This window comes from Thunnus maccoyii, chromosome 9 (assembly GCF_910596095.1).
Source record: "Thunnus maccoyii chromosome 9, fThuMac1.1, whole genome shotgun sequence".
NCBI lineage: Eukaryota > Metazoa > Chordata > Actinopteri > Scombriformes > Scombridae > Thunnus > Thunnus maccoyii.
The window spans coordinates 10,289,977-10,313,781 of record NC_056541.1 but is presented as its reverse complement, the minus strand read 5'-3'; the positions used below and the strand labels follow the sequence as shown (position 1 = coordinate 10,313,781).

Here is a 23,805-nt window from a genome sequence, read left to right as displayed (position 1 = left end):
CAGACAGAGGTTTTAACAAACAAGACCACTGTGCCAGTGTCAGTGTGTTTGCCTTTAGCTGCTCAGTACTATTGATCTGTTCTCTTACATCCACTTAACTCTCACCTTGATAGCGTGCACTGGTGTGTCACATGCACACATTTTAATGAATAGCGGAGGAGTGCCGTGTATGCAAATGTGTTTATTATGTCAAAACACACTTCAAACTAGAGCTTGACATGAAGCAATCCGTGTGTTTTTGCATGCTTGTGTGCACAATATGTATGGTGGTTGAAGTGTGTGTGTGTGTATGTGTGTGTATGAGAGAGAGAGTCTGTGCGTGTCTACTTCGTTTCTGCAAGCTCATTCCCCCAGAGTCCCTTCTGTCCTCTCAGTGACAACCTGACTGTATTCTTGACAGCTCGGACACACACACAACCTCCCTCTTACACACACACACAGATAGATTCACTCCATCATCTTCTATGTGCTTAACAGTCAGTGTTAACAACGACATGTAAAAAGGAAAATTAAAATTTAGATTTTCTGTCATGAAAATAGTTTGTTAAGTCATTTACATTCATGTCATTTGTGTTATGTTGTCAATTTGCCTCAAACATTGCCAGTATAGCTAAAGGGGTCTTTGGAATAACACCTTGCCATATTCTTTATAAAATTGGATAAAATTTAATTTTCTCAGTTGTTTTGTTGCACCAAGCCTGTGTGTGTTTGTGTGTCCGTATATGTGTAAACCTGTAAATCGTAGCTCCAACTAATTTGGTCTCTGTTTATGCATGTTTTAACAATCTTCGTGTTGTCATATTGTTAGTATTTGCCTCATTATTTGTCTCAGTGTTTCTGTGTCTAAGAAAGAACTGGATTGTTTGTGTAAGTGTGTGAGCTGTGATATGCATGTATTTGTCTGTTATCTCAAAGCTTGTTAACACAAAGCATTTCACAATTTCTTATATTTATTTTTAGATTTGCGTGCTCAGTGGGAGACACAGCTGGAATTGAAATATCAGTGGGTTTGAATATACATGTAGGTAGTTTGTATCTATATGTGACATGTAATACATTTTCATAGATTGGGAATGCTTAGTTGCGTGTGTGTGTGTGTGTGTGTGTGTGTGTGCTGAAGACAGGTAACAGAAGCAAAAGAAACACCACAGTAGTTTATTTTGTAGCGTATCAATGTGGCCTGTTGGACTGAGATTTTATTCATATTTTTTATATTAATAACAGTTGTTATTGTGTTGCTGTACACTTTAAATGATACAAGTCAATCATATTGCTCCATCCATTTTTCAGAAACTCAATTACAGGAATGGTATTTTTAACGTTTTGTTGCTTCCATCACACACAATGGGAAAAATTATCCCAGTAGACTACATTAGCTGAGGAGCCCTGGCATTAATAACACAAAGCTGACCCGATCTTCAGTTGTGAACCTACAGTAAATGTCAACCTGCACCGCATTCCTCTCTTTTCTAAGCTGCATCAACAAGATAAGTCTTTTAGTATTTAGTACTTAACTCTCTTATGATGTGGTTAACTCTGATGGCTTGTCCTACAAGATAGTTTAAAATAGCAAGTGATTTTCCTCTTGCTCGCTCTCTCTATCATCTATTTTTCCATTTCCCTTGACATTATCGGGTTTGGTAACCGATGGCAACCCAGATCTGACAGCCGGTCAGTGGAGGCTAAACCAGGTTAAAAAGACTCAGCGGGTGTGTGTGTGTTGAAAGGATGGATGGGTGCATGTGTGCGCATTGAGGTGTTGAAATTAAGTGTGAACGGCTGATGGACTGCCACATTGGGGTGAAATACACACACACAAGCTGATATGCACAAAAATGCCCAGAACGATATGCACCTTTCCACACACATACACACACGCGCGCATGCATGTGGTTTGGGGGTTGTCTTAAACCAAACTGACAGGGGTTGTCTGCGACGGTGTGTTGCATCTCTGCGTCCAGCTGTCACACACGCGCTCTCACACACACACACACACACACACATACACACACGGAGTGAAGGTGAAGGTGGGTGATGGCTGTGACAGTGTGTTGTCGGTCTGTGGTTCCGCCTGGCGTCGTCTTGCCTTTACTTCTGTCTTTCTCTGTCTCCCTGTTGTAGCTAACACATCTCTGACAGCTTTGTGTGCATGTGTGTGTTTGTGTGTGTGAAAGAGTGAGTGTGTGTGTGTGTTTTTGTTTCCATGTGGTGCTCTCTTTGTTTCTCTTTATCACTTACCTTCCATATTGCGTTTTACTCTGTGGTGCTTTTTTTTTCTTCTCTTGTTTAATCTATCTTCATATCTATCCATTCATCTATTATCGTTGTCTCTATCAGATCTTTCTCTTTAAAACCCCCTGTGTCTCTCTCTGTGTAACACACACACACACACACACACACACTCACACCTGCTGTCAGCCACTGGCTGTGCAGGTGCTGAGGGGAAATGCTGTAAGTGACAACTTCCTCTGAGCAAAAAGAGAAAAATTGTCCCTTCTCCTTTTTCCTTGTCCTCCTCCCTTTCCATCCTTTCTTTCCTGCCTTGTATTCTCCCAGGGGATGTCTCTTCTTGCCAGCGGTGCATGTCTGCTGGTGGGTGTGTGCGTGTGTGTGTGTGTGTTTGTTCTCTATTGTCCTTTGAATTTCCCCCGAGACCACCACTTTCCTACAGTACACTTTGATAAGACAACCTGTCCTCCCTGCACTTGTACACGGCGTGAGTGAGTGTGTGTGTGTGTGTGTTTGTGTGCGTGTGTGTGTGTGTGTGTGTGTTAGCGTGTGCGTGTGTGTGTGTGTGTGCGTGCTTATAGATCGTATGTGTGTTTTTTGCAACTTTGAGGGTGACTTAAAGGAAAGAGATTTTCCTTTGGCTACCTCCTGCTTCTCCTCAGTAGGACAAAACAGCGAGGGGTCAGCAACAGGGTTCGAATTACAGAGGAGCCACAGGGAGCTTAATTCCTCTGAAAACAATTGAGGTTTTGAGGGGAAAATGGAATTCTCAATAAATATCATAATCAACCACCATGCTCGTATTTATTTCAAACTTAATTTAAACTCACTGATGAATATTGCAACACTTAAAGTCAAATTTCAAAGGGAACTCATGAGCTAAATATCTCTCGAGAAAGTAAATCTAATCAGTTTCAGTTTCAGATCAAATGCTCTGGTATTAATCTGGTGTGTCTATGTGTGTGTATGTGGCATATATTGGATTCGGCAAGAAGCCTGGTTAACTGAGACTTTTTTAAAAATCTTTATTTAATCAGGCAGTCTCATTGAGATTAAGATCTCTTTTCCAAGAGAGAGTTGAGAACAAGAAACATTCATAAGACAAGAACACAATCAGCAAACAGAAACAACACAACGACACGATAAACGAGGAATTAATAAAAAAAAACAGTTACTAGAATCATAAAAAACATCAGATAATAAAGGTTTACAATCTCCAAGAGGAATGTAAGACTCAAGTTTGAGGGCAGTGTGCAGTTCATTTCATTTTAAAGGTGCATAATACCTGAAACCAGTTCTGTCAACATTAGTGTGTACCTGAGGGATATCTAATTTAAAGTTATTACTGGATCGTGTACTGTAGTTACTAGATTTAAATGAGAGAAGAGATGTGAAGTAGTTTGAAAACTTCAACAGTAGAGCTTTATAGATGAATAACATGAGATGACTATTTCTTCTTGACTCTAGAGTCCACTCAACCTTGTGATACAGAGAATAATGATGAGTATCACTTGTGATAAAGTGTAATGCACTATGCTATAGTACAGGTTTGCTGAAGTGTTGATATGGTTGCATGACAATACAGAATATCTCCATAGTCAAGGACAGACATGAAGGTTGACTGCACAATAGTTTTACAGTTGGAAGAAGACAGATCCTTTGATTCTTTACAAGAATCTTAGTTGGATTATTAATTTTTTAGTCAAGTGTTGAATATGAATCTTGAATGAAAGTCTGCTGTCAAGCCAAATTCCTAAGTATTTGTATGACTCAGCAAGAGTAATATGGGTGCCATTTAAAGTTTTAATGGCAGGATAGTGAGAGTCACTGGTGAAGGTGGAAAATACCATGTACTTGGTCTTTTCTGCATTTGACATCAGTCTGTGATTAAGGAGTTATAATTGGAAAGCATCAAAGGCTGAGGCATATTAAATTGTATCATCTGCAAAAAAGCGGACATTGAAATATTGATTAGGAAGAATTATGTCATTTATTATTTTAAGAAAAATGTTATTTATAATATAAACCACAATGGACCAAGGATAGACCCCTGTGGCAACCCATTTCTGATGGTAAGATGACTTGACTGAGTTCCATCAGCAACAACAGTCCGAGTTCTCTCTGTAAGGTAAGACTGGAACCAATTAAGTATGGCTTCATCTAGACCTATAGAGTGTAGCTTATAGTGTACTGTAGGATTTTATGATCAACGGTATCAAATGACTTTGAGAGGTCAATGAAAAGAGCAGCACAAAATTGTTTTTTATCCAGGGAGGAGGTAATGTTATCAATGACTGAAACTGCAGCTGTTATTGTGCGGTGACCTGGGAGAAAACCAGACTGTTGTGGCTGTCGTAAGTTTAGTGAATCAATAAAGGCGTGTAGCTCTAAATTGACCAATGATTCTAGGATCTTTGCTAAAAAAGGAAGTTTAGATATTGGACAGTAGTTGTTTAGATCGGAGACATCACCACTTTTGTGTAAGAGCGCTATTAAGGTGCTTTTCCACAAAGCTGTAAACATGCTGTTAAAAATATATGCTAAATATGGACAGATTATGGGAGAATTTAGCTGAAGATATAAATCAAGATTATCTGCACCAGTATTTTTGCATGCTTTTAATCTAAGCAGAGCTTTGTAAACATATGCACTGCTTATCAAACTAAAAATAAAATTGCAGTCAGAAGAAGATGGGGCATTGGGGACTCCCTGTGCTGGACAGATATGGTAATTGTCTACAGTTGAATCTGCAGACACATTAAATAAAAGACCAGAGGAGAGGAAATGGTGATTAAAAAATTTGACAATGTATGATCTATTGGAAATATGACCAGATACTTGTTTGATTTGTGGATGGAGATGTGACCATGATGTGACTCTCAGGCAGAGAGAGCTGACTGATAATAATTTGATTTAGCCTTCCTAATCATGCTGGTGCAGATGTTTCTTTGTTGCCTAAAGGTTAACCCGTCCTGAGGGGTGCGACTGGATCTAGCCTTGGACCAGGCTTTGTCTCTGTTGTGGGTGGCATTGGAGAGTTGTGGGGAGAACCAAGGCCTCTATATGTTCTCTACTTGACTTCATCATTCAAGCAATGATGTGTATGTGTGTGTGTGTGTGTGTGTGTGTGCAGGGAAACATTCAAATACTATGTGTGTCTCTTATTACAGCTGTGACAGAGAGATGGACGGGTCCTCTACGGCAAGGCCACTGGAGGTGTCTAAGTGTGTGTGTGTGTGTGTGTGTGTGTGTGTGTGTGTGTGTGTCAGCCATTTGTTACATGGTCAGAAAGGAAAGGAGACTCTGCACATTGACCCAGGGGGCAGCTCAAGGGCTCACACACACACACACACACACACACACACACACACACACACTCATTTTATAAGCTTCTCTTTATATGTGGATATATTTGTGCATTCATTTATTTGTCTTTTCAGTTTTTTCTTGTCTCTGAGTAAGTGCCTTTGTCACTATGTGTATATAGTTCAACATGACACAACATTAGCATATACAGCATAGACTGTATATAAAGATGGACGTAGCCGGGTGTGACATCACCCAATGGTTTTTTTTTTACGTTGTTTGTTTTATTTTTATTTTTTTTGATTGATTTGATTTATTGATCGGGACAGTGTGCAGTTTTAAACATTAAAGATGAACTGCACCGGAGTTAGCTTGAAGCTAATTTGCATCCGTAGTCCCCCACAATCAAAACATACAATAGCACAACAACAAACAGTACAAAGCAAAAAAAAAAACCCAAAACAAACAAACAAAAAAAAACACAGAACACACCATACAAAATACAAAGCTACACACAACAGCACATCACATACACCCACAATGTCAATTAAAAATTAATAATGTAAACTAGACTCAGTGGTTACACAGCTGGTTCATCTTTAGTTGATGTTTTAATTTGGCCTTGAATGTATTGATAGAAATACAGTTCTTCATATCATCAGGTAGGGTATTCCACTAAGTTGTGGCTTTTGCAGAGAAAGCTGACTGCCCAAATGCAGTGCGACGACATGGTATAGTACAATCTTGTATAGAGGATATTCTGTAGGATAACTTACTGAGCGAGTGTACTGAAAGTCACATAGTGGAGGAGGGGCCAAACCATTTAAAATTTTATAAACTGGGCACAAATTTGAGAATAATCTATAACTGTCAAAGCTCAGTAAATTGTATTTCTCCAGTACCCTACAGTGATGGAAATGCATTGGCTTTTTGTCCAGAGTTTTTAGAGTTTAGTTTCAGAGTTTGTATAAAACTTTGTCACTATGTGTATGTAGTTCAACATGACACAACATTAGCATATACAATTGTAGACTGTATATAAAGATGGACGTAGCCAGGTGTGACATCACCCAATGGTTTGCATTGGGAGTTTGAAGCCCAGAGTTTCAGCTTATGGTCAGCGCCATCCGTTTGGGGTGAGTCTTGAAACACACCCCGCTACCTCAGACCAAAGCGAATGCTAGCTTACTGGAAATACAGAGCATGTTAGCATGCTAACATTTGCTTAATATCACTAAACACAAAGTTCAACTGAGGATGATGTTAATGTAATTTATTTTGCATTAGTCATAAACCAACATATTGGACAAATGTTGACCTGATGATGGACCTGGATGAACATTTAGGGAATATTATTACAATTCATACTGAGGGGGACCTGAATGGCAGTATCAAATGTCATGGCAATGTATACAATAGTTCTTGAGACATTTCATCCATACATATGAACCTCGTGGTGGTGCTAGAGAGAAAAAAGAGGAAAATCAGGGGATCACCAGTCATTTCGATATGTCGTCTAGGAACCATGGATGTCCATGGAAAATTTTGTGCCAATCCATCCAGAAAATGTCGAGATATTTCACTGGATAAAGGAGAATTTTTGACCTGCTGATGATGCTAGATGAAAAGTGAGGAAATCACCAAAGTCATTAAAATTTATCCTGTGGCGATCATGAATGTCTGTACAAAGTTTAATAACAATGTATTTAATAGTTATTGAGCTATTTCAGTCTAGACTAAAGTGTTGGACTGACCGACCTTCAGTGTGGCTAAAAATCCAGAGAAATTGATGGATAAATGGATTGACAGACACACAGATGTAGAGACAGAAAAAAAGAAAGGTGACTAAGAATGAGCAAAGAACAGGTTCAGTGAGGCTGCAAACACGATTTTATCTCAGTTGACCCAGCCTGGAAACTAAATTGTTTAATTGATGGCTAAATAGATAAACAGAAAAAAAGAGAGTTAATCATCTCTGCTAATCAGCTCAGAGACTCCAGAAGGGCCAAACCAGTTACACATGAGTGTAAGAAGTGAGTCCAGCAAGCACGTCTCACAAGACACTCACTGCTGCCTGAAGTGTATCTTTTTATCTGGGCTTATAAATTAAGCTAGGTCAGCCTCCCATAGGCAGAGAAACATTCAGTATCAAAAAGATGTGTCTCTCTATCTGTCTGTCTCATTGTGTATAAAGTTATCTATATCAATTATCTAGCAACACAGGTGAGTCAGGAAAAAAAGTCCACAACTTCGGAGTTATTGTGTAATGGATAGCTGTAATTTGTGTTTTATGGTTCAACCACTTTCCTTCATTCTGCCCTGTGTACTTTTAGCTCAGGTAGCATTTTCCAAACATACCCAGGATCCCTTTCTATATACATCCCCCAAATTAAAGATGCAAGCGATTTGTTTCATACATTTGCTTTTTTTTTTTTTCGGGAAGAAAAAACCCCAAAAACATCTCAAATACCAGCACACAGGTCAGTTAAATTGCTATTTCAGTCCCTCTCCTGTGCTCCGCTGTTACATCTATCAGCAAGACTAAACGAGGGGAGTCATATCCACCTGCTCCTCCTGGAGTTGGGGGTGTTTCTCAGAGATAAAGCTGAGATACAAACACACGCAAAGTGTTCCCAAGGGAACACTTCATGAACACTTATTGTAAAATTTTAATTTTCTAAAGTTAAAGCTAAAACGTAATAAAAACAAAAACTACAAACACTGGGCCCTCTGCACATCCCCAGTGTATAGCTTGCCAGCCAACTAGGTTATGAACTTTAATGTGTATGATTGTGGTAGTATTGTTGTCTTGAATTCAGGCACAACATCAGGCATAATGACTTTCAAGAGAGAAACATTTGGTCTTTGATTCACATTCACTTGAGAATTGATGTCACCTAATCAGATACTGGATTGGCATTTTTAAAACTAAGTATCACAAATATAAAATCATGAAGTAATTGATTAAATTAGTTTACTCTGAAACCTCATGGTATAAAATTAAATCCTAAACTGATTTTGTGAAACTCTGTTCTTCCAAAGCAGCTGCAAGATTCCCTCCACTGACATATTTTTCCAGTTTGAAATCAAAGAACAATCTAACAAGCATTTCCATCAACCATAGATGGTTAGATAGGTAAGGTAGCTTGGTAAAAAGAAAGATATAGTGTGTAGACATGATGGATAGGTAGTGCAAAGCGCGAAACCAGACTGACATACCAGAACACCTACTGTACATATGAAATGCTTTAAGGTTGGAACATACATCTCTGTGTCATTCAGAGAGAGTTAATGCGTCTGCTTCTTTTATACCTGTGTTTAATGCCTTTTTTCCTTTTTGAACCTGGCTCCAAACAGGAGACAGATCAGAAAATCAGCTTGCTTTACACTCAAGTCTGTACGAAACATTGTTGAGATTTGTGCGCATAAGCTACTCTGCCAGTCTCTACAACATATACGGTTACCCATAACACCCTTCTGTGCATAGACCCACAGAGACACGTGTCCAGCCTTAACACATGTATGCTGTGTCTGCTGTTGTTCAAGGTTTCACTGTTCTCAGACACTAAAGTCTACATCTGTAGTTCTATACATACCATTTGCTAAACCTCTGGATTACACAACATTAAATTGCAAACAATTGGTTCAGTTTCAGTTCATTTTTTTTCTTGCTCATTTTTGCTGTTTCTCTCTCATCCTCCCTTCTCTAATGTTCCCCTCTCAAATTCCTTTTCTAGATTAGTTGGGTAGTTAGTTGACTACCTAAATGTCATTAAAAAATCATAACATTGAATTAAATTCTTACCGATAATAGAAATGCTTATTGCTGGGTCGTGAAGCCAGGTCAGATGACACATGCTGACCCACTCAGACCGACGCTGTAAACCTGCATCACTGTGTCAGTAACAGGGATAACAGCTGAAGGTCAGTATTGCCTGAAGGAAAATGCACTCAGAGATGGTGAGAGAGTGTGAATTTCTACAGCAGTTTTGTTGGTTTTGAGTGTTGGAGAACAATGTTATGGTGTATGTGTGTGTGTTTGTGTGTGTGTGTGTGTGTGTGTGCGTGCGCGCATGTGAGTGCGTGTACACGTATGCACTAGAGGACAGTGTAATATTGTTTTGGAGCCTTGTGGTTGGGACGGAGCTAACACCTGAATGAACCTGTCACTGCAGACACATTGCTTTTTCAGCTCCAGCGATTACACTGCACCCAAACACACTCAACATTTTCTGGATGGTTTTTTTATGTGTGTGTGTGTGAGAGAGAGAGAGAAAGAGAGAGAGAGAGAGGAGTGCGTTGCTTGTGCATTGCATTGCATATGTGCATGAGTCTGAGTGTGAGAGAGACAGGAACAGAGAGCGAAAGTGACAGGGCATTGTGTCTTTGCGTGTATGTGTCTAAACCTCTGATGTATTTTAGGTTTCTCCCTGGAAAATATGAAATTGGGCAACTGCTTCGTCCTCTGAGGATAAGCAACAAAGTCTTATTGATGGATACAAACAAAAGCATACATACTCGGGGCATGGTGGACCACACCAAAAAAAAAGATCTCATTGATTCAGATGAAAAAGAATATTACTTAAATTTCTTTTTGCTACTTTGTAGTATCACATAGATTCTACTCGTTGGTGTGTCTGTCAGCAAGGCACTTATCCCTCAGTTTATATTACAAGGTATATCATTGCACAGGGCAGCCCCCAGCTGTTAATACATATCACTAAGTGAGTGTTTCAGTGTTTCAGAAAAAGAATGAGCACATCTTCCAAAAAATGTGTGTAAAAGCAAAGAGACAAATAAATGATAAAGTTTTACAGTCAATTTAGGTGAGGATTTGCTTTTTTTTCTTAATTTTTGTTGAGCACTTGGATGTGACCTGTCAGGTGAGGGGGATGGTCGGACTGACAAAGAAAAAGAGTAATACTTGTTGTAGAAATACAGCTTATATAAACCATCAACTTATGTTGTGTTCATTTCATATTAGTGTCAACATCCAAGTCGTTACGTCTGGGAAGCACGAATATCTCATGTCAGCCAAAGTCCTTCATTCAATGAAATTAAACCCAAATTTAATGGCTATAGTATTATATTGTCAATGCACAGTATTTTCAACTCTGCAATCATACAACCGTTTCAAATTGGCTGATGACATGAACGTTTGCAAATCCTAAACATGAGCATCTTTCCCATCTCTACCATCCATCCCATATGACGTCAACGTATCATAAAGAATCCCCAAACTTATGACTTTTGCTCACCGAGCTTACCAACCACAGAATACTGCTGTAGAGTCCTACTACCCAAATCCTGAACCTTTGTTGAAGTAGTCAGGCTTGGGTCAGGTTCAAACCATTTGGCTTAAAAATTCAGGCTTGGGTTGAGCTTATTTTCAATTAAGGAATTGCTCACGCTCTCCCTCTGTCTCTCACCCTGGCTAATGCCACACATTATGCTCCAGTTAGTAATGCCTGTACTTTCTGTGAACATCATGAACCGAGAAGTAAAGCCGCATGTCATGGCAATGGTAGGAGACACCACTGGAGGAGTTAAGCGGATGGCCCAGAGGAAGCATATAAAGAAAAAAGAATAGGTCCAAGGATCGACCCTTGTGGAACCCCATATAAGAGAGGAGCAGAGGAAGACACCTAATTGTTAATGTGATCATTGAAATGTCTGTCAGACAAGTATGAGGAAAACGAAGATAAGAAGAAGATAAGTTAAGTAAAACCAAAATGGTATATTCACCTTTATCTGCACGCATAAGAATGTCATTAGTTGTGCTGTTTCAGTGCTATGTTTTCAGCAGAAGCCAGATTGAAATTTATCGAAAAGACAGTGTTCCTTAACCCGTTGGAGAAGCTGGTGAGCAACAACTTTTTCAAGAATTTCTGATATGAAGGGAAGTTTGGAAATGGGCTAAATCATTAGTATCTAGAGATGTTTTTTTTGAGGAGAGGTAAGACACTGGCTGTCTTGAAATAGTCACGTATGCAGCCAGAGGAGAGACATTGATTGACAATAGAGAGAAGGCAGAGGGCCATGACTGGTAGGACCGCTTTAAGAAATATGGATGGATATATCAGCAGGGCAGGACGATGGACGGATATGAGAAACTATATCAACGAGATCTTGCATGGAAATAGGGTTGAACTCAGACAGCAGAACAGGGCAGGTAACTCAAACAGAGTGATAAACTCCAAGGTTGAAATTTGATATGAGACCATTGGTCTTGTCAACAAAGATATTTAGAAACTTATCACAGTCATCAGAGGTGGCAGGAAATCCAGAATGAGCAGGATTGAGAAGTTGGTTAATAGTATCAAACAAAAACCAAGGGTTATGCTTGTTATTATTAATTAGGCCAAAGAAATATGCCGCTCTTGCATCCTTGACGAGTTGATTGAGCGTGATTAATAGCTCCTTCATGTGAAGGTAGTGAACATGGAGGTTTGATTTTTTTTTTTCCATTTACGCTCAGCCTTTTTATAATCTCTTCTGGTGTCGAATGGAATCTTCTATCCAAGGGGACGGATTTGGGGCTAGTCTGATCTTATTTGGAGCAACGGTATCAACAGCTAAGGAGTACGAATCATTAAACCAGTTAATGGAGTCATTAATATCGGAAAATTTAGGAAAGGACATATCAGAGAGGAGAGCTGAAAACCTAGCTGCAGAATGCTCGTTAAAGATGCAAGACTGTATGATTTGTTCAACACTGACTGTAGAACCGTATCAAAAATTATACATTTGTGATCAGAAACTAAATTAGACATTTGCAGTGAGTACAGAATGTGGGGAGGATTTCTAAGAGGACAAGACAGGCAGACAGATGCAGACAGAAAGAAAAGCAAGCATGATGGAGGGATCTGGAAGAGGTCAAGGGGAGCTGACATCCATCAGTTTTCTCTCCTTAATCTATCTGTGTAACACATCGCTCACCCCATCTCCCTAGACACACACACACAGACACACCAGGTATCACATACCCTCAGCAATTGGCTCTGTCATGATCTTTAACCCTCTATATCTAGGTGTGTGTGTGTGTATGTGTGTGTGTGTGTAAGACAGAGCTATGAAACGTGAAAATCAATTTACAGCTGCTTACCTTCTTTCTTTCTAATTCATGTTTCACTAGCCGTGTGTGGACGTGTGTGTGTGTGTGTGTGTGTGTGTGTGTGTGTGTGTGTGTGTGTGTGTGTGTGTAGGGTTGGGTGGGTGTTAGAGAGAGAGTCTGTCAGTGACAGAGAGAAAAAAAAATGCAGACTTACAGTCCAAGAGATTTTGAAGTTGCTAAACCACATCTAAATTATTTTTGGTGCACCTTTCTTGACACCATAAAAGAGTCAACTGTGGTTTAGAAAGTTGTGTTTAGAAAAACCCACCTGAGAGACCTTTTGTTTGTACTGTAGGTATATTTCACTGCTATCTTCACCTCGGAAAATGTACTGTCACATTTCAGATAGTGTTTTTATTTAAGATCTGCTGTGTTCCTTTTGCTCTGGCTCCAACAGCTTAAACCAGCACAAGCACAGCATTTTATTGCACTGTGTGGACTTTTTTTTTTTTTTTTTTTTGTGGACTTTTACTCACTCATTCATTCTGAATCGGACCACACACACGCGCACCAACCCTAATTATAACATAGTTGGTCTAGAAGGAGGGGATGCAAAGAATTCCTGTAGGGATAAATGATACCACAGGATGTGATTCACACTAGCAGCAGATAGTATCGGGATGTCTGACAGGCAGAGAGGCAAAGCAGGTAATGACAGTCTATAAAGTTGTGAGGGCATGATGTGCAGCTGGAATCCAAGCTGTCAAAATGACAGGCACATTTTGTACATAGGAAATGGAATTTGAATAAAGAGGAATAACTGAAGAAAAGATTTCTTTTTAAGTTGTAGTAGTTTACTATGTAGGAATAATGGATTGAATCTAACAGTGGTTATCTGAACTTTTTAATGACACCAAGTTATATGGTTATTTAAAGGGGACAGACAATATTAAACATTAATAAACATTTCCAAATCTATGTTTTAATCTTATACTGGTCCTTTATGCAACCCTTCAGTTCAGCCTCTGTCTGAAACAGGCTGTTTTAGCTCACATCTCTTTAAGGCTCCCCTCTGGATGAGCCCAATTTGTTAGCTTCCGGAAGCTTCCGAAGGCTATGTAAACAAGCTGTAGTTGTGGTATTTCAATAATTTTTCTTATTCTTTACTCAAAATGGCAACTTCTCAAATACATCCGTACATGTTCCAGCCTTAATCAGATCCGGAATAAGAGTGGGCACCGCTAACAACTTAAGCAACAAAGATTTTATGGAATGGACAGCCGTTTATGGACATCCGCGGCGAGCTGACGTCATCTCATTGTGGATGTCCATAAATGGCCGTCCATTTCGTAATAACAAACAAAAAATAACCAAACATTACATACTAAGCATTCAGGGCAGGCAGATACCCAGGTTTTTGTCTTATACAAAACATTTTACATATGTTCATTTCAAGTTTTGGAACTTTGACCATGTTTAATATAAACATCTGACATCATAACAGTATAAAAATAACAGAAAATCACAAAAAGCACAATTTGTCCCCTTTAAAAAGATGGTGCCTCTTGGAATAACCGACACGAGTGGGTATCCAGATGTCTCCAGTCCAAGCAATTCCAAGTGTACTGTTTTACATTATAAAAACTATAGCTACTACTGACACTAGCAAGGTGTGCTTTTCAAAAATCCTGTAACAGTTACTAAATTTGTTTTATGAATTTTGTATTACTTTTAAGTGATTTAAAAAAGTTCACCTTAACAAGTCAGGGTGCTTCATAATAACGTAGTGCATCTGATAACAAAAATAAAATACAGCTTTAGCCGGTGTTAGCAATGCAACTGGTCTGTGTCAAAGTCAAATAGTCAAAGTCAGCATAGTAAAAATAACAATATTTATACACACACACACACCAACACAGAGAAAGAGACATGAGAGAGAGAGAGAGACTTGCCCGGGCTTTGTGGAGCAGGCATAAAGCACTATAGCTTCCATTCATTAAGCTGTAAAACGTGTCATTATTTTTGGATTGGATGATTTGACTGTTTCTCTCCCACGCCCACTTACACAAACACAAACACACACATAAACACACACACACACACACATACACACACTATGCACGCATGGATAGTGTGATTGCACATACTTAGCAGTCCTCAAGGCAGGGGCACTTATTATTATCACTTCCATCTCCAGGATCCTCAGAATCATCCTCATCATTATTATCATCGCTGTCAATATAGATATAAACTACAGATCCTTTCAGCAAGATTATGACTGGCTCAAGGGCACAAAGGCACTTGTTTAAGAAAGTTTGGAAAGCAGTTACAAGGCACATGCCACCCTGCTGAAATGGTGACAACCTTTTATTTCTCTCACCTTTCACCTATCACCTTTCTTCGCCAATGTGTCATGCTCATTTACTAAATTTATATGCAGAGAGAATTTTACTGTTACACTGGTTACTCACATTCCCTGGACTCACACTGCTTTAAAAAAAGACATCTCTTATCTTACAATTGACTATCTCTCTCTTGTATTAAATGTAATCTACCATTATCAGTGACAGAGCATTGTTCAATCATGTCTAAGTGGACATGAAATTTGTGTTGACCCAAGTGAAACCTTGAAGTGTATTCTGGGTCATCATGGCCATTGCCACTTCTTTTGCATTATTTGTCATGCCTTAAAATGTGGTCTGTCTCTTTCAGACTTCAGGTGAAGTTGTCTAGGAGCCATTTTAATGTTGTCTGATCGGCCATGGTGGCTATTACCGCTCATACGCATTAAAGCTTATTTATTCCAAACAAAAAACTGTATCTATTAAACATCACTTCCTTTGTGCCAGAAGATGATTATATGGACAAAAAACAGACAGAAAAAAACAACAAAAAAAACATGAAACTGTGGAAGAAAATATGTCAGATTTCATTAAGTAGGTGTAAATAATAGGGTCACTTAATTATATTAAGTGCCTATAAAAAGTTGCATAATGGACATTTTTACATGACAATTTCCATATCAAAAATCACCATTATTTCAGTTCAAAACCTGACTTTGCCCTACCTCTCTTTGTCTCTCTAGATTGGATAATCCATCGTACGAAGTGATGCAGTTGGACTTTGAGGTCGATAACGTGATCAACCTGGTTCCAACCCAGACTCTGCACTGGAACGTTGAGTACCCAGCTGGCATGCAGACGACTTCTAGGCAAACAGAGAAAGTCTCACACCTCTACATCAGCAACGCCGATATACAGGGCATCGTACCGCTGGCTGAGGTAAGGAATGACTTGATAGATGAGCACAGATACAGATATCTCATGCATATTGACATACCCAGCAAAACACATCTTTATGCTCAGATAGACTCCATTTTCTCCCTCAATTTCCCTCCTCCAACCCTCTAGCCAACACACCCAGCCCATCCCCTTCCTCCAGGGTGATCAAAGCTGTAAAGGTCAACTTGTTTACCCCCTCCTGTTGCTACAAGCCTCCTGGTCACACACACACACACACACACACACAGCAGGTTTCACCCTCACAGGTTTCAAAATGACAAGCTGCCTCACAAATATGGAGACACGACCAATGCACTTACAACGCATATGCACATTCACATTCAGAGACCCTAGATGTGTATGCAAATGCACGCACATTTACAATCCACTCAAATCCACACGCACAACCTACCTGCACACACAATGTTTCCCCTATGTATGTGTCATACTAGCAAGTGTCATTCCTGGTGAGACTCAAACACATTTGCCTCTTTAGGTCTTAAAAATCTGCTTTCCATATAAACCCCAAACTTTCATTGTTCCCACAGCAGTGCTACTCAATATTTCAGTCTAGACCTCCGAATATCATTAAAAAGCACTGACTCACATTATGCATATGCATCAATATGCAATAAAAACTGAAATGCAGTAATTATTTGCATATGTGGCAAATGGAAGCAGATAATGTAATGTTATGACGTTACCAATAACAGCTCAGTAATGCACATCGTCAGAGAGGTTGATACTGTAGCTAGCATCTGCTGGTATACTGGGGTCACACATTGCCGTTGCTGGAATTCGGAAGTCGCAAACACAGCTGTTTGCGGTGCATGTGCAGTTTGAGGGCTCCTCGTGTCTTGTCCACTGCCTGGCTAATCGGTTGCCACTTTCTGGCTGCCTCTCTTTACAACGTAGCTTAACTGTAATTAACTGTAGTAATTTAGGTGTGCTAAAAGAAAACTGGGCGCCGGCTGTGTGAGGTAATTTAACCATTGTCTCGCCCCAGCTGGCTGTGTAGCACTGGGTGCTAGCTGCTCTGGCTGGGTAAGTGAGCAGGGGCGGGGTGTGTCCTGTCAGCAGCACCACACTCGTTTTAGCTGTTGTTTTTTATAGATTTTATCCAGTTGTTTTAAACTTTTATTGCTCTCCCGTTTTACTCAACAGACACATGTCCATTCATTTTAACCATGATGCCGCACAGCTCTCTGGCTGGTCTACAAAGTGAATGTATGAAATGTGAACTGTTTAGACTTTTTTTATCATCACAGAGACATGGTTGTCTCAGGGAGACTACTGTCCCCTTTTTGAAGCACCTCCTGATATTATACACCTCAATCTAACCCGGCTGTCAGGCAGGGGAGGGAGAGTTGCTGTTATTTACAGAAATTTTTTTAAATGCACTCCCATTTTACATAGTAGTTTTAAATCATTTGAACATCTTGGTAAATTTTAAAGATCCAGTAATAATTTCAATAATCTACAGACCATCCAAGTCAAACAATGTTTTTATCCAAGAGTTCGCTGAGTTATTATCCCATTTTGTATGAAAGAAATTCTTATTTTAGGTGACTTTAACATACATCTGCCGCCCTTCTCAGACTTTTGTCACCAATTTTATGGATACTTTGGAATCTTTTAACCTCGCTCAGGCAATACAAGAACCCATATATTCTAAGGGCCACTCCCTGACCCCCTTGACCTAGTTCTGTACAGTAGTTTCAGCCCTGACAACTTTGAGAAGAATTAAATCAATGCTCTCACACCTGGAAAAAGTCACTCACAGACTTATTTTGTCTAAACTTGACTAATGTAACTCCCTCTTTTCTGGCATAAATCAAAAGTCACTCTCTCACCTCCGACTAGTTCAGAATGCAGCAGCTTGGCTTCTTACTGGTTTGAACAGACGACATCACATCACCCCAATCCTGGCTTCTCTGCATTAACTCCCCGTTCAATTTAGAATTGATTTAAGATTTTACTGATCATTTTTAAAGCACGTCTGGGCCTGGCCCCAAGTTACATAGCAGAAATGTTGACCCTATATGAGCCAGTTCTCAGCCTTAGATCCTCAGGTTGGGCCCTTCTGACCCTTAAACAAAGTTGGGGCTTAAATCTTTAAAAAAGGTGACTGTGCTTTTGCCATCAGGGCCCCTCGGCTTTGGAATGACCTGCCTGAGTAGATAAGGCTAAGGAGATCAGAACTCCAGCAACACTTGTAGTATAAAGAGCAACTTTATCAGTTGACCAACGTGTTTTAGCTCATGGCCTTCATCAGGGTCTTATGAGGAGATAAGGCTTGCAGAATCAGTGATTTCTTTTAAATCATTTCTTAAAACCCATTTTTATACACTTGCTTTTACATGATGTCACCTTTTTATTGCTTTTATTCTCTTTTATTTGTATTTATTCATATTTATATTTTTTAGTGTTTTTTATTGTCTTACATCTCTTTTTCTTTCTTCTTTCATCATCCTTCTGTCTTCTCTCTACTGTGTTTCTGCATTTTTTGTCTTCTTCTTCTTCAGTTCACTGCTGTCTTGACAGAAGACAACATTTTAGATAACTTCCAATTTGCTTTCCATCAGAAGCATTCCACTGAAACAGCTCTTCTCATAGTCTCCAATGACTTAGTGATGTGGGGCAATGTTCTGTTTTGGTGCTGCTAGATCTTAGTGCAGCTTTTGATACTGTAGATCACAGCATCCTGATTGAAAGGCTTAGGCAGTGAGTGCCTACATGTCTGAAACTGTTTCTCTTTCCTGTGGTGTACCCCAGGGTTCTGTCTTGGGTCCTATACTATTTGCTCTGTATATACTTCCCTTAAGTCATATTATTCGCAAATTTAAAGGTATCTCTTATCACTTTTACATTGAAGACATTGGGCCCCTTTCTTCAGCTGTACAGTCTAACCTTAGTAACCTCTGTGTTATATTTGATTAGGCTACGCACTTTGATCAACATATCAAATCGCTAACTGGTTCTTGTGTCTTTCATCTAAGAAACCTTGCCAAACTCAGGTGTGCTGTATCACAGCGTAAGTTAGAGATGATTATTTATGCTTTTATATCATCCCGGCTGGACAACTGCAATTCCCTTTTCACCTGCCTCAGTAAATCATCCCCGGACCATCTACAAATGGTCCAAAAAACTGCTGCAAGGCTGTTGACCAGGTCCAGCAGGACAACTCACATCACACCTATCTTATCATCTTTACATTTGCCTCCCATCAAGTTTAGGAATCATTTTATGGTGCTTGTTTTCACATATTGAGCCCTACATGTTCAGGCATCCATGTACATCTCTGACCTGCTCCATCCTTATATCACCAGTTGGTTACGCTCTTCCAATAGACATACAATCTGCGGTCTCTGTTGACACGTTTAAAAAAACAGCTGAAGACTCATTTATTCAAAATAGCCTTTGTCTCACCTCATAGTGCCTAGTGTTTGTGTCTTGTGTGTTTTTAAGTTATGTTACTGCTTATGTTTTATTGTTTGTTTCTTTTATTGTATCTTATATTTTTATGGTCTTATTTTAAACAATTATACTCTTGTGAAACACTTTGTAACCTGCTCTGTGAATGGTGCTTGTTCCTTGCCCCTTTTGCAGAGATTGAGAAAATACCTTATCCTACAGTATTCTGGTGACTGTAGACTGGAGGTTTTAAATATTTTGTGTTCAGTGCAATACAAATTACAATACAAAATGTGTTTTAAATTTATGAATAAATTTTATCCCTTCAAAATGGTGGAAATCTTTTTATAATTATACTTTGAAGTAACGCTTACTTTTTATATATTTTTTATACAATGCTTACATACAGAAATGTTTGCTTAAATCTGTAACTTTTCTAATTAGATCAAATCCAACCATTACTTCCTACATTCACAGATCAAAACAGACATTATTGCTCTGGCTAAAGCAACCAAGAACCTCTGGCTAAAAAGTGAGTATGAGGATGCTTTTCAAAATGCTCCCAGTTCCATTACCACTGAGGTAGAGCTAATCTGGCCTGATAGCCCTCCTTCCAACAGCAAAGCCCTGGTGAGAAAACCCAATTTTGTTCAGGGCTTCTGCAACCCCTGTCTCTTCCACACGCCAGAAAAAGCAAGCTTGAAACCATCATTTCAGTAGCTTTCAAATAGCACTGCTGTTGGGGTTTGCTATCTTTTTTTAAGGGGGGCTAGTGTGAATGGAGCTGAGAGATGAGCGATGCTACATCTCATTTCTAATATTCTTAGAGACGGAAGGGTTTAAATATATTTTTCAGTAAAATTCGGTGCTCGTGGATATTAGTAGAAGGTTTAAGGTATCTTTCAGTGAGATTACAGCAGGAAGGCTGTCAAAACTAATCTCACTAATTCACATGTAACCCTTGCACGTTTGATGTGTTAAATAAAAAATTATTTACATCATAAATTATTACATTAACAGTACCTGAGGAGGTAGGCTTTACTGTGATTGTGAACAGTAACCTGACAAATAGAAGCCTTGAAGTAGCTTTCGATTATTTTGCCATTTCCAATCCATGTGTGTTGTGTGAAGTTTTCTACAAATAACTGTTCATACATGAGAATTAAACACAGGAGAAAATAAGGAAGATTGCTTATAGTTCCCTGCTTGCCACAGGATTTGGCATGGCAAACAATGAAGCAAAAAGAAACATTTATGGGAAATTATTTTTTTAAAAACTGTTGCAAATTTTTTTTCACCACATTCTTTGGTTGAAAACTCCCATTGTGTAAAACATTCCTTCTAAAAAGAGTTTTTATCCTTTTATTGGGATACAGATAAGTCTTAAATTTAAAGGAAAAACAACATGAAGTGGCTTAGTAAGGTGGCAGTCCACCATGAGCCGCCAGAACAGATTTAACCCCCATAATCACCCATCACTCAACCTATTTACATCAATTTGATTATTTGTATTTGTGGATTTTAATTACATGTTCTTCCCCAAATATGTTAATTGTCCAGTGTTAGTATGGGCTTTGCATGGCAATCAGATCTAAACAAAATGTATTATCAGTGACTGTGAGTCTTTCCCAAACTGGCTAACTGCTTTGAGTTACCTAAACACAATATAAATGGTAACCATGCTTTAGTGCCACAAGTAGATAGTGGGAAAATAAATTAGATATATTATCACTGAACATTTTATTAAGAAAATTCTATTGTGCTGATGTATAGAACACAATCTTGGCAGAATATATTTCTCTTTAAATGTATTTGCTGTTACAAATCAGTAGTATATAAATGTAATTTCTAAGACAGTTGTTTTATCTTATTCATTAGATATTATCACCATAAGAAAATTAGTAATTATTCAAAGTATCTCTCCACACAGTTATCTGGAAGTGCACAAAAAATCGTACAAATCTATAGTCTGACTACATGTGTACTGCTACTCTTAAAGCTTACGCACACACACACAGACAACTACATGTATTATGTGTATATATACACACTTACCCACCCAGTTTCACTTTCTCTCCCTCTGTCTTTTTTCTGCCTTTCTCCTTTGGGTAAAAGCATCTAAATGGCTGCTATTACAAGCAATTTCGGCCTCCTGATTTGTTTACAAGAACTGCTGACCAGGTGTTGATTGTTGGTTGGTTGTTTAAGGTGTCTATCATTGAGAGGGATGTCTGTGATAGGTCACCAAGATGAAAGCTTCAACTTTACAGGGTCTTTGGAAGAAGGAAGGAAGGGGAAAAAATGAAATTATCAGCTAGAAACTTCAAAGAAAGCTGGGTGTAATGTCTTCTGCAAAGTCTTACATCCTTCTTCCTAACCAGTTCAGCATCTGAGCACGGGAAGAAAACCACATTATCACAAGTACGAGCATATTATAAAATGTGTGATCTACCGCTGTTACATATTTAAACAGCCTAAAAACTAAGCTTCACACATAATTGCAACAGGAGCACTCAGAGAAAACATTATTTTTCTGTCTGATCTGTTTGGGTGATTCAACTCCACCTCGCCCATCATCTACCATCTCCCAAATCAAAAGTCAGCTTACCAACAGTAGAAATATGGTAGTGCAATGGGTTCTCTCTTTACGAGGCAACAATGAAAACTAGAACACCCCCTGTCATTACTGAGTGCTCTGACATTTTCCTCCTAATTCCGCATATCCATTAAGGTTCTGGTCTCCTTGCTGAGCGGGAAAGAAAGAGGCCCTCTTCAGGAAACGAGGGATTATTAGGAGTGATTTGTCTCCTGCGGGGGCTGAAAAATTGGTTTCATCTTTTAGTGAGGTGAGGGGAGGAGAGGGGTGGAGAGAAGGGGGGAGACCTATAGATGAAGAGTGAGACAAAAAGAAATCCAGCGAGTGATAGAAACAGAGACAGGGAGAGACAGATAGAAATGAGAGAGGGGAAAATGAGAACAAAAACTATTCATTTGAGGTGTGCTGTATGTTTTAATGGGCACTGTCTTTGCTAACACTCATTTGAGGGCAATAATATGATTAAGCTGCTAGCATAAGTCCATAAAATGACACCTCTTTTAATCATGTTTCCATTTGGTACTTGACTACTGCAAATAGTCAAACTAAAATGAATTCAGAAAATGACAGACCAATATTAGCTTTGTAACCTATGACACCCTCAACCACCAAAATAAATACAAAAGTTCAGTGTCAACTTCAGCTAATTTCACACAGTCTTTGCTGAATGAAGGCACAGTCGGGAGAATTCATTGCCTAAGGAGAAGAGTAGGGTGGGACAGGAGAAGTGAAAACTGGTCAGAGTAGTAGAAATGTTTAATTCCCCACTCTGAAAAGTGGATCTTTTGAATGGCAACCTACAGCGACAGATAGTCATTGAACAGAATTAAGAGTGTTGCTGCTTTTCAAACTGTTAGGTCAGTGAGAAACTTTCCTTTTATTTAACCCAGATGCTAACATTTGTCTCTAAACATTTTTGAGGAAGGATGTAGGTCATGCATCCACAACCATTTTCCTCACACAATGAACAGCAGTGAACATTCTGTTTTAAATGCTGCAATTGTTTCATCCCTCCCTGAATATATCCCTACTGGACAGTCCGTAAATTCTAATTTCAGATTATATTCCCATTGGCTCCGGATATCACACAGTCTATCTGAAAGAGCCATGGGTTATGTCAGCATGTCACTTGATGAGATATAATAACCACCACCTTCAGCTACATTAGTTATATTTAGTCAGTGATCTTTATTTTGAATTGCTGGTATCTGCAGGCAATATAATTCCTGCTAAACAAGTCCATCATCATCATCATCATCAAGAGAACTTAATGTGGGCTAATTTCAGTTTTTCACTAATATTTTTTACAACTTTTGTAAAGCGTGTCAAAGCCAAACAAAAAAACTACAAGAAAAAAACTGTAAGAAGAATAAGAATCCTTTAAGTGTTGAGAGTATATACACACAGCACCAGTCAAAAGTGTGTCCAAACCTTTGACTGGGGCTGTAGTCAGTCACCCAAATATACAAACAGCATCAAAAGCAGTGCCAGACATCTTGAAATATACAGTAGGTCCAGTGTTTAAAGTTTAAAGACCCCCTCCACTCAAAAATGTGTTTTGCTTATTGTTGCATTAGTTGGATGTTTGAGTTTCGCTGTGCAGAATGATGTATGTGCCAAGTTTGAAACCGGAAGGCTGTTTTCACATTCATCTGATGTAAGGGGAAAGTTTCTCTGTACTCACCAAAAATCAGAGTTTAAGGCTTGTATCTAAGAGCATCACAACTAATTTGGAGCCAATCATGGGCCAGTGTGCAACTTACACAAGTGTAATATGGAAACTTGAAGTCTCCAGTGCACGTCTTTTTTCCAGCAACTTTTGAAATGAAAAATGTTTGCATATTCATAGATCCTGGAATTTTTAATAGGGGAGAAGGAGTACATGTAATGTTAAGGATTATAACAAGATTATTAAACTTTTTTTG

General features: G+C 39.0%; 1 protein-coding gene across 1 annotated transcript in view; it reads left to right on the top strand.

The window, feature by feature from the left end:
• The window catches only part of si:dkey-215k6.1 (transmembrane protein 132C), a 127,881-nt gene that overhangs the window by 32,690 nt on the left and 71,386 nt on the right, over positions 1-23,805 (top strand). The window contains exon 2 of the mRNA XM_042422482.1: positions 15,675-15,870. Within this exon, the coding sequence (XP_042278416.1) occupies positions 15,700-15,870 (171 nt within the window). The 5' untranslated portion in view covers positions 15,675-15,699. The remainder of the gene's footprint in view (positions 1-15,674; positions 15,871-23,805) is intronic.